At 35.3% G+C, this 14,592-nt stretch overlaps 1 protein-coding gene across 1 annotated transcript; it reads right to left on the bottom strand.

Moving 5' to 3' along the window:
• Window positions 1–12,393: 12,393 nt before the first annotated feature.
• On the bottom strand, window positions 12,394–13,051 carry LOC6640906 (dynein regulatory complex protein 8). Its single transcript, XM_047009583.1, has 4 exons — window positions 13,039–13,051; window positions 12,740–12,971; window positions 12,463–12,682; window positions 12,394–12,405 (listed from the first exon to the last, which is right to left on the bottom strand). Exons 1-4 carry the CDS (start codon window positions 13,049–13,051, stop codon window positions 12,394–12,396), a joined length of 477 nt encoding a protein of 158 aa, XP_046865539.1.
• Window positions 13,052–14,592: the final 1,541 nt, after the last annotated feature.

Raw genomic sequence — 14,592 nt, 5'->3', positions numbered from 1 at the left:
TCTTGTTGTTGTTGGCAAGTTTTAGGCGCAGACAACACCCCACACTAAACGAACAACAGCAACAACAATGCGATGCCGCCATGGCAAAGACTTTCCACGATTAATGATGGAAATATTTTTTGAAAGCGCGAAAAATTGTGCATAAATTTACCATGACCATGGACAACAACCCAAAAAAATAAAAGAAAAACGAAGCAACAACAACAACAACAACATTAGTGGCAGCAGCAACAAGCTGTAACAACAAATATTTTGCTTGTATATACATGCGAGTTGTAGTTGTTGTTGTTGTGGCAACATTACACTTACAAATGAGTACATGAATATTATCATCAAATTCGAGTCAATGAATGAATAGCCTTCTTCAGGATCTAAGAAACTGGATTTTATCAACAAATGTAGAAAAATTTTAGGAGTATATTCATTCGCTCTAATACCCTTTATATTTGTTTGTATTTGTTTTCTAATAAGAAATCAGAATATAGAACATCATTTAAAATCTATTGAATATTTTCTTAAAACTGTATTGGAATTTTTCAAAATGTACTGTTTAAAGTTATAATATTGCGATTCTTTTATGTAAATAAATGATAAGTACATATCCCTGGGCTAGTTCCTAAGTCGCTAAATTTAAGTTTTGACACCATAGTTTCAGTTATCTAGATTCAATTATATCTTTTGTAAATACAACCCTGTCTCGATAATCGAAAACCTCAATATTTCGTAAGAAACTGCTGGTCCCTTGAAAAAACTTCGTCCATTAGAAAACCCGCTAAATCGAAAACCTCTCGTAAAAAATGCTGCTCCCTCACTATTTCGAATTATCGAGACTCGACCGTAACTGTAAAAGTAACTCTTTGCAATAGAAAATACATAAAGAACATTGTGATTTTATTATTTAATTTGATTGGACAAATTTTTAAACAAATAAAATCTGCGCGCATACTAATCCCTTAAACATACCAAATTCGGTGTCTCTAGCTAGTATAGCCTAGCCTAGTATAGCGGGGGCGGAAGGATCGTGGCGTATTTTTATACCATACACCCATAGGGTGAAATGGTATATTAAAGTCGCCAAAATGTATGTAACAGGCAGAAGGAAGCATCTCCGACCCCACAAAGTATATATATTCTTGATCAGGATCAACAACCGAGTCGATCTAGCCATGTCCGTCTGTCCGTCCGTCCGTCCGTCCGTCCGTCCGTCTGTCCGTATGAACACCTAGATCTCGGAGACTGTAAGAGCTAGAGTCACCAAATTTGGTATGTAGACTCGTGTAGTATGTAGAGTGATCAAGTTTATTTCAAATTTTTGCCACGCCCCTTTCCGCCCCCGCAATTTAAAAAAAGCGTTTATCTCAAAAACTATTCCAGCTAGAGACACCATATTTGGTATGTATATTCGCTTAGTAAATGCACACATTTTGAATGTCTAAAAATTTTGCCACGCCCTTTTCCGCCCCCTTAATTTGAAAAACTTGATTATCTCCCGTATTTTTTTACCTTATGCAATCCAATTTGGCACACTTAAATTTGATACTAATATCTAGCAAAATACCAAATTTGGTCAAAATCGGACAAAAAACGAGTTATGCATATAAACGTTTTTCCATAAGGCCGGATTTGGCCGTTGGCTGGTGGGGGCGCTAGGGTGCTCGTATGATTGAGTGAGCGAGATACTAAGATATGCTTGTAAGAAGCATGTGAAAATGCATTTGTTTAATAAAGTTGAAATATTTGCTTTACTGGTGTATGGTATACCTAAGTCGGCGAGACGACTTACTTACTTCATTTTCGATCACTTTACCAAAATAAGAGACTATAAAAGTCCCTGAGATCTACCTTGGTGTTCGAACGGACGGGCAGACGGAGGTGGCTAGATCCACTGGACTCTTGATGCTGATCAAGAATATATGTACATACCTTATGGTTATATGGGGGGCATTAATATACCTTTCACCATATGGGTGCGTCGTATAATAGGGGGTCATTCCAATTTGAGTATTTCTAATCCTTATATAGAACTGCCCAGCGAACCGATCTTCGAAAGTAAGGGTATTTAAAATTCCACTTATTGAAACTATCAACTTCCCCCTCTTCCGCTCTTTGTTGTCGTTGTATTAAAGTCGTTTTCAGCCCATATGCCGGCGCGATGACACTTAACAAATGATCGCATAAGTGCACACAAAACGCACATTGCCCAGACAGGCCGGGAATGAGGCTATAGTTGTTTCACTTTGTGCCCATTGATTGGGTTGTTGCTGCAAACGTGCAGAAAGGAGAGGATCGGATTTGGGATGGGTGGACTGGGGATTGAGGATGCCAGCGTAGATGAGCGGCCTTTTGTGTGGGCAAAAATTCTCAAGTGCTATCAGTGCTCAACCGGCTTATTTTGTATCACAACAAATCGGAGCTGTTTGCCGCTGGTTGAGGGTCACTAGTCGAGTGCCATATGAAATGTTTGCAAAATAAATGCGGCACTTGAATTAGGCAACATTTGTTGAGGTTTGCCCCGATGTGTTGGGTGCTATGGCAGGTTTCCATTTCCTCTCACCATGGACCTTATTAAAGTCAATCTATTTAATCAAATTAGTAAAAGAAATAGCAATGGGACCATGATGATGGCGATGATGATGATGGTGAAAGAGAAGCTGGAATCAGGGTGTAGGTAGAGGTGTGTATGTGGTTGGAGGAGTGAAGTCTCACGAGCAGTTAGCAATGTTAGTGCGTTGGCGTTAACCCGCTCCGATCCTCAAAAGTGGCATTTGGTGCCGCTACACCCACTTTTTCTGTTCATTTTGGAAATGGATGGCGAAAAAACCTTTGTATGCCATAAGCTTGAAGCTCTTCTGTCTCTCCTCCATCCTATCCTATTCTATAGGTTCAAGTCACAGTCGCACATTAAACCGTGCTCTTAGTCGTTGAATCTGGCTTGGCATTTGAACCTATTGCCACAGTTGGGCGCGCTTTTGAAGAACCTCGTGTGTGTGAGCGAGAAAGAAAAAGAGAGAGAAAGAAAGCTTTAAAGAAAAACAAAAGGATCGTTTAAAAGTTACTGTAAACCGACAGTTTAATACTCTTGCAAAGGATATACGAAAAACGAATAGAAAGTGCTTTCCTCAAAATGTACTATGCCTCCTTTTATTTTGTTTGTTTGTTCGTTTGTTTTTATTAGGGTAAAGGTGAGGAAAGTTTATTTATTATTATTTTTTAAGTTGGCACTAAACCAATAATCTCTCTGGCAAGAGTTCCAGGGTCAGGAGCGTAGCCAAAAAAAACGCAAAAAAGGTTTCTATATACCTAGTTTTAATATTGGCAATCATAAAAACTCTAGCCAGACGATCCATTAAAGATCTTTGAATACATGCATATAGAAATGTTAATATTTTATTATTGTAATCTCCGCCGCTGTCACTCATACAGAATGTTTTTATGGCTCAAAACAAAAAGCCACAAAAGCCATGAGACTCACTCGGTACCTTGTGTGCCCTTTGGCATTGTTTTTTTGTTTTTTTTTTTGTTTTTGTCTTCAGTTGCATTGGCACATCGTTCCTGCCGGCTCATGATGTTTTGGTGATGGTGATCCAGGCCCGAACTCTAGCTTTATCTGTATGCTGAGACGTTTGCTTGTGCCTTTTTTAGGGAGTGGGTGAAACCTTGACTTGACTGTTGAAAATCCTTTAGAGCGTTACTAATTAAAATATCAACAATTTAAGAGGCGTAGTGAATGTGTTAAATTGCCTATTTCTTTGTCATGTTGTTGTTGTTATTGTTGTTGTTGGATTGTGTCAATGTTGTTGCGGTTCATGAGTGGGTTGCTTGACATTCAACCACCAGGTTAAGATCAAATCATTTTGGGGTCGTTTGCTATCAGTTGCCAGCTCCAGCTCCAGCAGGCCATTAACTAATTAAGTTGCAATTAAATGTTTTAATAGCTGAGTGCTTGCCGGCCCACTAACCAGTTAACTAACCAACTGATTCGCATGCCGAATAAAAACCGCGTGTGCGCGCGCAAAAAAAAATGAAAATACAAAATGCGTGGCTTCCAAATGAGAAGAGCTCCTCATTAAAACGCTTAGGGTCTGTGGGGATATTACCCAAAAGAAGACGTGCAAGTTTCAGAGCGGAGATCACAATTGCAAACTGAAAAGAGAGAGAGAGAGAGAAATATGTACATACAACAAAAATAATGCAGGAAAAAGGAAAATGTTTAAGGGAAAAAGCATGTGGGTAAAGTTAAATAATCTGTTTTGCTGGCAATGTTCGCCAATCGAATGCTCTACATAAAGTACTGACAGAAACTCAACCTTAATCGATTTTATATAGAAATGGAAGTCATCTACATTATAGTAAGTTCATTACTTTTTTCAAAATTTAGTAACTACAAAACAATTTCAAATACTTTAACCTAACTAAAATGAAATTTTTCTCACAAAAAGAACTAATTGCTCAGGCTAGTAAATCTAAATTTTGAGAGGTTCCCAATTAAAAAAATGCGAAATAAAACAAATTAAAAAAAAAAAAAAACATTTATAGTAAGATAAAACTTTTTACGTTCGTCCTCAATCAAGTCAAATACTTGGACTTATTCATGCCCCTGAAGGTATGCATTACTTTGCAAAAGTATTCACTATTTTCAACAAATAAATAATTTTTTGTGTGCTATGTTGTCTAAGAGCAATTTTTGTTTCGAGAATACGTTTTACTTTACATTTTTAACACGACACTTTAAAGTGTTAAGTTGTTAATAAATATAAGGTAGTTTTAGGTAAAAGGGCTCCTAGTATACGAATTACTTTAGAAAATTGAAAAGCCATTGGTTCAATATTTAATATTATTATTTTTATGTTTTTAAATAAAAAGAAATTTAGATAGAGAGTGGAACTACTCGGGAGCTACTTGCCTGAATGTAATGACGGAAAAATGGAAGAAAAGTAAAATTGACTCCAAGTCTGGTCCGAAACTTGTGCACGTTTAGGTGCCAAGGTTAAGATTAAAGTGTGACCCTCTTCTTGTTGAGTTATGCTGTTTAGAGCACAAAAAATCTGGTCTAACAAACGACCACCTCTTTTAGTTCCAGTTTTTATCAATCGATGCCTAACCATAGGTTCCTTCATTTATTTAATTTTAGAATATAGTTATAGCTGCTTAATTATTGAACCTTAATGTTTATTCCTGTTTTATTTAGTTTAATTTAGATCTTAATTTCAACCTTAACTAAGAAACAAGTTTAACAAGTTCCATAGAAAATTTTTAATTTAATTTTTATCTTGTGTTGTTAAACACTTTAAGCTGGAAATCGTTTTTGTTTCACAAAGCTACGTTAAGTTGATCTTATTTAACATGTCCATAATAGTACATACATATACTTATATATACCTTGGCGTAAGGGTATACGCGAAATGCATTTTGTTACCTACCTTCCTCTTTCTTATTTTTTTTTGTGCCATCCTCGAGACATCAAGTTGCAAGGGCTGCGCATGCGCAGAACACATGCCGCGGGCTTTTGTTGTTGTTGGCTGCTTTTGCTTACCACTGCTGCAATAAACGTCAAAATGCGGCCCATTGCTGTCCATTTCATCAACGTGTGAAATAAATCACTCAAAGTGCTGCAGATCCATTAAGGGCAGCGGCAGCAGCAATGCCAGCCAGCGAGCGAGCTCACTCGACTTCGACGTCGTCGCCGTCGCCGACTTTGCGTTGCTTTTGTGGTAAATACATTTTTAGCATTTTGTCTGCTGATACCTTTGGGTGTTGTACATGGCAGCGACGACAATGATGAGGATGACGACGATGACGACGACGACGACGATGGCAATGGCAATGGCAATGAGTTTGGCTGCTGCTTTTGCTGCAACAATAAAGACGCAAGCAGGGTGCATGCCACTGGCCACGCTCTTTTTACTTTTGACCATGTCCACATACACACAACCTTTCTACTTGATTCCCCGGTACCCCCTGTCTGTTTACATCTCTCGACAGACATTCATTGGGCCATTCATTGCGTTCTGTTCACCTTCTTCTTTTGTGTTGTTTTTTTTTTTTTTTTTGGTTTTTGCAATTTTATTTCATGTTTCTGTTTTTGGTCTCCACTGGGCCTCTCTCTGTTTTCGGGCTGTGCTTTTCATGATGATGATATTTCGGCGTGCTACGCTTGGGCACATGCAAAAATCCAAATTACATTTCATTGCTTAAATTCAATTAACGGTAAGGCAAGAAGAAAACATACGAAATGAATGCTCACTCGGGGTACAAAAATCAAAATTATGAGGGTTTCCTTGCCTGCGCTTTCATTCTCGACACGCAGACCCAGGCTCAGACTGAGTAAAATGTGGAAGTGGAAGTGATGCAGCTTGCAATTGATTGGTGGGAGAGCAAAAAAAAAAAGCCAGCAGAGATGCCATTAAGTCAAGGCAAGCAATCAAAACAAGTAGCTTGCATTGGGCCTGAAGTTGCAACTTGGAATCGGTAAACAGAAAGTTGATTGAAAGTTTCGGCAAGTGCAGCTGGCAAATAGTTTCGATCAATAGGACGGGGGCAACAAAAGGAAAAGCTGCATAAACGTTAGTAACCGAGAAAAGGAGAAGATTTAGTCAGCTTAAATAGTTTGATATAATTTTAACTATTTTATATTCTATATACAGTTCAAATTAAAACTTAACCTAAGTATTAAAATTAAACTAAATTAAAACTTGACCTAAGTATTATTACACCATACACCCATAGGGTGAAATGGTATGTTAAAGTTGCCAAAATGTATGTAACAGGCAGAAGGAAGCTACTGTGACCAACCAATTAGTTTTACCTTTTGACAATGAACATTTATTGCCCATATCATCTTACTTATATACGATTAAATCATCGAAAATTCAAAGACTATACTATGTAGATATCGCCGAAACAAAAAAATCAGCTTTCACTGGATTACGAGCCGAAGAATTTAAAGATAATAATTTAAAAGTCACCATATCACCGAATTCGAATTCTGAAGACATTACCCTTTTGATGTTGAAAGATGTTCGTTCAACGAATCGGCGTGCCGTATCCTGGACCAACGTAGTTATAACAACAAACAATACTCAAGTCGCCGTGAACGTGAATTGGGACAATCACCAAGACGGTTATGCATATTGATTACCGTGCGGGTCATAAAAAGCATACACTATACGGATATGAATCACTAAACGGTAAATGCGACTTTAACAAAATTTATGATTCAGTTCAGAAAACCGGATACGATTTGATTTTGAACCAAGAAAAGTTAATTGAAAATGAGGAAGATCTCTCCAAATATCGTTACGAGTTAGGTGTGGCAATGTATCCTTATCGCCCTGGTTCATGGGCATGGGTTCACCGTAGAAAAAGAGACACAAATATCGACATCCATCAAGATGATATAACAATGGTTGGAGCAAAGAAAGGATCTGACACAGGCTACCCATTCGAAAGTGGATATTATTCGCTATTCGAAAATAATAAACGATCATTGTATTTTAACGTTTTCATTTTTAAATCTCACGAAATTGCTGAAAAATTATTGAAGATATTCCAGCGTTTTAAAAAATGTATGGAGATCTCTCTCGATCTATCTTTCTATAAAGCAAAATAAATAACCTTTTCGAGAAATTGTATATATAAAAATAACTCATTAAATTTTATATAATATATGATATTGTAGCAATATATATTAGTATTAAGTATATTTTACTCTTTCCCCCAGTGCATTATGTTTAGCCTTATGTATATCTTACTATTTTCTTTGTTACAAATTAGTTTTAAGTTTTATGCAGTACTGTCCCACTTGTTAGAAAAGAACAGAGAGAATTAAATAAAAAGAATGAGAGCGGTTCAGTTTTTATGGAGAGCTCACCAAAGTCAGACGTGTTTTACTCGCTATAATATTTTGTTCCTTTCAGTGTGAGTTATAAAATGTGAACATTTTGATAGTATGAAAAAGAAGGGTACGGTAAGTCGAAGGAAAAAAATCTATTCAACATCAATGCTGGCATCGATCTAGGCGTAGATATTGATAAAAATTGGAATAAACCAAAATATGAAACTTAGTAGGGTAGTCCCGGGCTAGTCCTTACTGGTAGAGGCATAGCGGTTATTATTATTATTTCAATTGTCTGGCAATCCTGTTGAAACAGCTCCCGTTTGGGTCAGCCGACTCAAAAGAATGATGATTTTGAATGATTTAGATGATTTCAGAACACATTTCTTTTTCTGACATTACAAACTCATAGGTTCGGTAGGGAAAACATATTTTTAAATTTATTTGTGTGTAAAACCTTTTTATTTTAACAATAAGCGATGGAAATAAAATTATACCTATTACTTTCTTTTTTAGCACTTTATTTGCTTTATGTTGTTTACATAATAAAGACCAGTCAACATGGACTAGAAATATAAATCGACGAGACTAGGCTAGTTCGTAGTCGGATCTATTAGCTTCCATCACATCTTCATATCCAATTAACCAGGAAATATGTCTTATGTGATTTGTTTATTTAAAGTAATACATAGGGTCAAAAAGAATAAAACAATTTGAGTATATTTTTGCTAAAGAGGCGTGGAAATAAATAAAATCGTTTAAAATAAGATCTCCAAAGTAATGCTGGAGTATAAGAAAAGAATCGTTGGAAATTAATTTTTTGGTAATAGATAAATGCAGGGTATTTCGGATTTGTTACATTCAATTTGGAGTTCTTTATTCAAATGCATCATATGCCCTTCTAGCCATTAATATTTTATCAATTATTAATTTTTCACTGCCTTTAGCCGGATTCTCCATCTTATAAGTAAGCCCAGACACTTAAAGTCGATTAAATTGAAACCAATTGGGAAATATTTATATACACACATACACATTGATATACATATTTATATTCATAGATTTATGCTACCCACTCATTATGAAAAATTGCTAAGGGAATTAAACGTAGTTTCTTGCAATTGTTGTATTCAATATTTTGTAATATCTAAGCAAAGAGTCATTAAGTCTAAATAATTAGTTTAATTTAACGCACACACACACATTTACACACAAACGTATCGATATAAGTCTGTGTGTGCATAAATGTATATATAAAATCTGATGGGCAACTCTTTCTACTTAATTAGTTGTAATGTCGCACAAACAAAAGCGCATAACTAACAATTAAGTCAATGTTACTCATACGCCACAATGTACCATACAATAGAGAGTATACATATAAATATGTATGCATACATATAGGAATAAATATATTTATGTATATATATACGATTTTGTATATTTGCAAGTGAGTATGTCGCATAAATCTTAATTACGCTTCGTTGAGCGTAAATCATCATCAGCCACAGAGGCGCAGGCCAAATCGATTCATGCGAAGCAATTCTCAAGAAACTCTCGAAAAAGGAAGCATCATCATCATCATCAGCAGTTGAGGGACTTGGTCGTGGACAGTTTTGCATTATGATTTTATGACCCGCTCAGACTTTCTGACGACTTGCAAAGTTATTTGTCTCTTTGACTATAATTAACCCATTGAGTGCTTATTTGCGGTTAACAAAACCAAGCAATCAATCTATTATACAGATACATATGTATGTGCATATTCTAACCAAAGAGTTTGCGGTTTGAGGGACAGAATACTTGAGTTAAAATTATAAATGAATGCTTTGCTTTCTCCAATTAAAATGTTTATAAGTTCTTTTCAATTACTAGACATGAAAATCAAGTATAAACTAAATCTAATGAATAAACTATTTAATTAATTAATATATTTTGCATTTTAGATGTTACCAAAGTTGGGCACATAAAAAGTTTAACGAGTAAGTTCGCATTTAACAATTTTAATAGTTTTATTTAACTCTTTTCCTTCTGATCTAATTTGTTGTTTTATTGGCATCCAATTGCTTATCATTTAGACTTATTTGCTTGTAATTTTCCAATTTATTAAAACTGTTTAAATTTTCTTCGGTTTCAACAAAAAGGAAAATTTTAAAGCATCTATTTTGGGGTAGAAATTACTTTGTTATAAGTATATTCGATTTTTTATACAAAATAATTACTTCAAGATAATTAATTAAAAACTAACTACATTTTTTTACTTCTTAGTTAATTTTAAGAAGTTTTTTTGGCCTATTCTTTTTTTTTTAGGCCCTTTTTTGTGACCCTTTTCAATTAAATTATCATTTATAAACAGAACGAGATATTAGAATTATGTGTTTTATTTTTCTTTATCAACAAATTAATGCTAAAAAAAATCCTGTTCCTATACAGAAAGCCGTTTAAGAAATAAATATTTGATTGTTAATTTCTGCAAAATCTCGTTAATGATATGATGAAATATAATTCTAAAGATTCTAAATTCTAAAGATTTTAAATATATTTAGATTTATATAATTGTATCAACTGTCTATATAAATGAAATCATATATCTCCGAAGCAGATCGATTTACATTGTGTACGTTGGGAAGCCAAAAGGTAAAAAAAATGTACTTTTAAATCTTTTAACTCTAGCAGTCAAATTAAAATTCTAATAAATGAATGTAATTTTATTAAAACCCCAATCAAAAAAATGTATTTGTAAATATATAACAAAATAAAAAATATTGTTACATATTGAATGATTTCTTAATTTCATCGTACGACTTTTAAATATTTTGGGACATTAAATTTGAAAAAAAAAGCAAAGATGTAAATAATGACAAATCGTATGAGGAATTAAATTATTAAAAGGCAAAACAAAAAGTGATTCGATTTAGATTCCGTTCTAACAAATTGTAAGCAATAAATGTAAAATAATGTGTATAATGTGTGGAATAGCCTCGATGAGTCAAAGTTAAATTGTTAGCACTAGATTTGCATATTTGCACAAATTCCGGCGGTTACCATTATACGATCCATAATGGGTTAAGAGACTATTTTTTATTGTACGAACTGAAATTGAGATTTGTTCGCTGCATTTCTTTTTATGACTCTGACAATTTTAGCAATCAACTTTGGTCGGCGTAATTCAAAAACAAAAAAAGAAAGAAAGGAATTTTTTTTACAAGTTGTAAAGATTAAAAGTCCATTAGAGGCCCTCCGCTGCATTCGCAGATGAAGGCTCACGTAGAACTTGTTTAGAGACACAGTAATAGGGAGGGGGTTGGCGAGGTGGGCGATTCGAACATTGCAGCATCCATTTAAATGCGCGCAATCACTCAAATTGGCCAAAGCGCCGGAACGTGCAGATGGCAGCCGCACGAATATACGCGAATGTGAATGATAGAGGAGAAAATTACATGAAATATTTTAATCCATAAGATGCAGTTAAGTGCATCCATCAGCGTGTATTTAGAATTTAATAAATACGGAAGCGAGAACACGACTCTTTCTCTCTCTCTCGAAGACAACATTGTACGAAACGGGAAAAAATCGCATTGTGGAACTCTCCTTCTCCTGTTGAGGTATTTTAATTTATTTAAATTTTGCAACCTCTCATATAACGCAACCAACTGCCGCTCCTGCTGCCAATGCAATTGGGGAACCAAGATGGGAGACTGGACTGGAGCTAGTAAAGAAAAGTGAACATCCATTAGTTGTGCTAATGATGCGCAACCCAGTTCACCATGTTCCGCCCCATGCAGAACGAACCAACCAACGAACGAACCAACGATGGATGTTGACTGCTTGGCACAAGGCACAAGGCACTAGCCACCCGGCACCAGGCACCAGGCACCAGTCACCAGGCCATAAGCATCAGCTTGGCATTGGCTTTGCTGTGTTGCTGCAATGTCCTTAGTTGTGTTTGCTATATACACCAGAGCGTGTGGATTTAGTTTGCTACTTTGAAACGCATTAGGCTAGTTTGGTTAGTTAGTCTTAGCAGTAAATGTGACTGAGATGAAGGCTGGGAGTTAGAAAGGAGACAGAGAGAGAGAGAGTGCAGCTAATGCAAAGCCAAAGTGGCCAAAGAGACTTTTATAAAAGAGAATATATAGTTAAATAGATATACGCTCAGGTTAAATAAGAAGATTTGTCAACACATTTTCTAAAATATAATTCATGGCAAGTTGAAAACCATTGCAGAGGTTATAGGAAACATGCTCATATAATTGCACGTCAATAAAGGAGAGTCTTTGTATTGAAAAATAATAATTGAGTTTAGATTAGATTAGATAATTTGCTTCTATACTTAATTTAAACGGTTATTTTCTAAATTTGGATGCTTTTTTAAAAATCAAAATCATGGTTAGTTAAGGCTTATTTTCATGTTTCTAACAAATTTGATTTCAAGGTTTTAAATATAAATTATATGAGTGACATTTATTTAAGTGACATCTGAGTATAAAAAAAAAATTACTTTTGTTTGAATGGTTATTCCGCTGCAAGAGTCAAATTTGTTTTGTTGATATCTCGAGTTAAAGATAAACCTGTAAAAAAACAAAATGTACATCAATGCAAAACTTTATACAGACAAATAAAAATACGACAATTACCATCAATTGATTTAAATATAGTTCATAAGGCAAATGTCCACTAATGGGATCTATGGCAACTGGCCACATTTCATCCATTTCCTCCTGAGTGAATGGTTCACCCTCTTCCATCATCAATTTGCCAAAAGTCTCTTTTGTCAAGTAACCTTTATTTTCAGGATCAAGGATTTTGAAAGCCTGTAGAATTTTCTCTGGCGGTGCAGGTTCCATTCTAAATTTGATTAATTGAGGAACGTTTAAAAGATTTAAGCCAAACAATTAAACTCACTTTCGTTCCATTAGCAATTGCGTGACATGTGGCAAAAATTTTGTGAGATGAACTTCACCACTGGTTTCCTCTGATTCTGTGGCCGAGATGACCTCATTCACTTCCTGCTCAGTGGGCACACAACCCAAGAGTCTCAATACGGTTCCCACTTCTCGGACATCAATAAATTTATCTCCATGATGATCGAAAACGCAAAAGGCATCCGAGATGCGCTTCTCCATATCATTGTTAACTAAGATGAATAATTAAAGAATTAAATCATCTGTTTAATTAAAAAATAGTTTTCATAAAAATATTACGATCCAAATCCATTTTAGTCGGTTGCTTTCTTTTTTAAGTACTAAATTTTTAGTTTATTTATGTCATCTAAACAGTTTTTACGTTGCTAGGTAAAAAATAGCTTAAATTAAAGCTTTTTCTCGATTCCGAAAAGCACTCAGCAGGAATAGAACTTTGTTAGTGATAGGCTTCAACAACTGATTCGGTAAATTACATGGCCTAAGAGAAAGTCAAAGATACTGAAAAAAATTTAATTACCTAAAAACCCTTAAGAAACCTTGTAGGTTGTGGCCTAAGTATGTACTTTTAGTACGAATGACATCATTTAGTAATTTCAATTAAAATACACTCTTAAAGAGTGACCAAAATTATTACGAGTCTTACCCTTATATTTTACCATTAGGCTCATTGAATAAGATTTAGATATAAAAAAAAAAACAAAGAATTATTTCTTAAATTGATTTCTACTTCAATTAAGCTAGGTCGATGTTTAATGAGTCATTGTATTTTTCAATCTGTCGGAATTTGTATAGAAAGAAGAGTGGAGATGAAAACAATAACCAAATATCAGTAAATTCTTCACATGTTGATATATCTATTCAAACCAAGGTTCTCTTATCAGTTTTTTGTACCTAGGTTATTTATAACTATATGTTTATTTTATATAATTTAATATAGTTCTAAATTGTAAAATGTTAGCAATATTATTGCATTTGTTTTGTGAAACTCTTGCGTCTTGGCCTAAAATGCTCCTATTACCACATAGGAGACTTCGTTTTAGATGCATTACCATTCTTCACAATCGTCTTTAGTATATGGACACACGGAAGTTTTTTTTGTATATTTTGTTTATTGCCTTTAAGCAGACATTACCCTACAAGGGGAGCAACAAGTGCATTTTGGAGCTGTTGCCCATTTTAATGGAAATTACTGTAAAGTTTGCCATTAAATTCCCCCAACTCCCCCTCCCAGTTTTGTACACTTATCTGGCCATCATCATCATCATCATCGTCATCATCTGCCAGTCAGAGATGCAAGAAAAGGTGTGTACAGAGGGGGCGGGCGGTAAGAACACGCATTGGATTCGATTAAAAAATGGCAAAACCAAGTACAAGACCAGGAACAACAAGAAGAAGAACCACAGCAACTACTTCATTCACGCTAATGCGTGTCGTGTACAACACACTTGCCACTTGAGCCTAGCTGTTGGCCAGGCTGTTGGCAGGGCGGTTGGTTACTTGGCTGGTTGGGCAATGCCTTCGTATCGCATCTTATTCTACTCAGAATGTCTGAAAGTTCTCTCAACGCCATCAACATCATCAAAGCCACGTACACACTTACCTATCTGCCGCAATCTTTTGGTCAGTCCTGCCCTGTTGGCCATCCTAGGCTCTCTCTCTCTCTCTCTCTCTCTCGACCCTCATCTCTTCTCGGGCTACTGCCATAAACACTAAAAGTGTTCGTCATTTGCTGTTCCAGATCCAATTAACCATTTTGATGCATTTGCCTCCATTAACTTTTTTTTTCTTGCACTCTTTTTTTTAAGGCCCTTGCCTTTTGCAATTTTGCTGCTG

Source organism: Drosophila willistoni, assembly GCF_018902025.1.
Source record: "Drosophila willistoni isolate 14030-0811.24 chromosome 2L unlocalized genomic scaffold, UCI_dwil_1.1 Seg168, whole genome shotgun sequence".
Lineage (NCBI taxonomy): Eukaryota > Metazoa > Arthropoda > Insecta > Diptera > Drosophilidae > Drosophila > Drosophila willistoni.
Note: the sequence above shows the minus strand (reverse complement) of the source record. Positions and strands in the feature narration are given on the sequence as shown.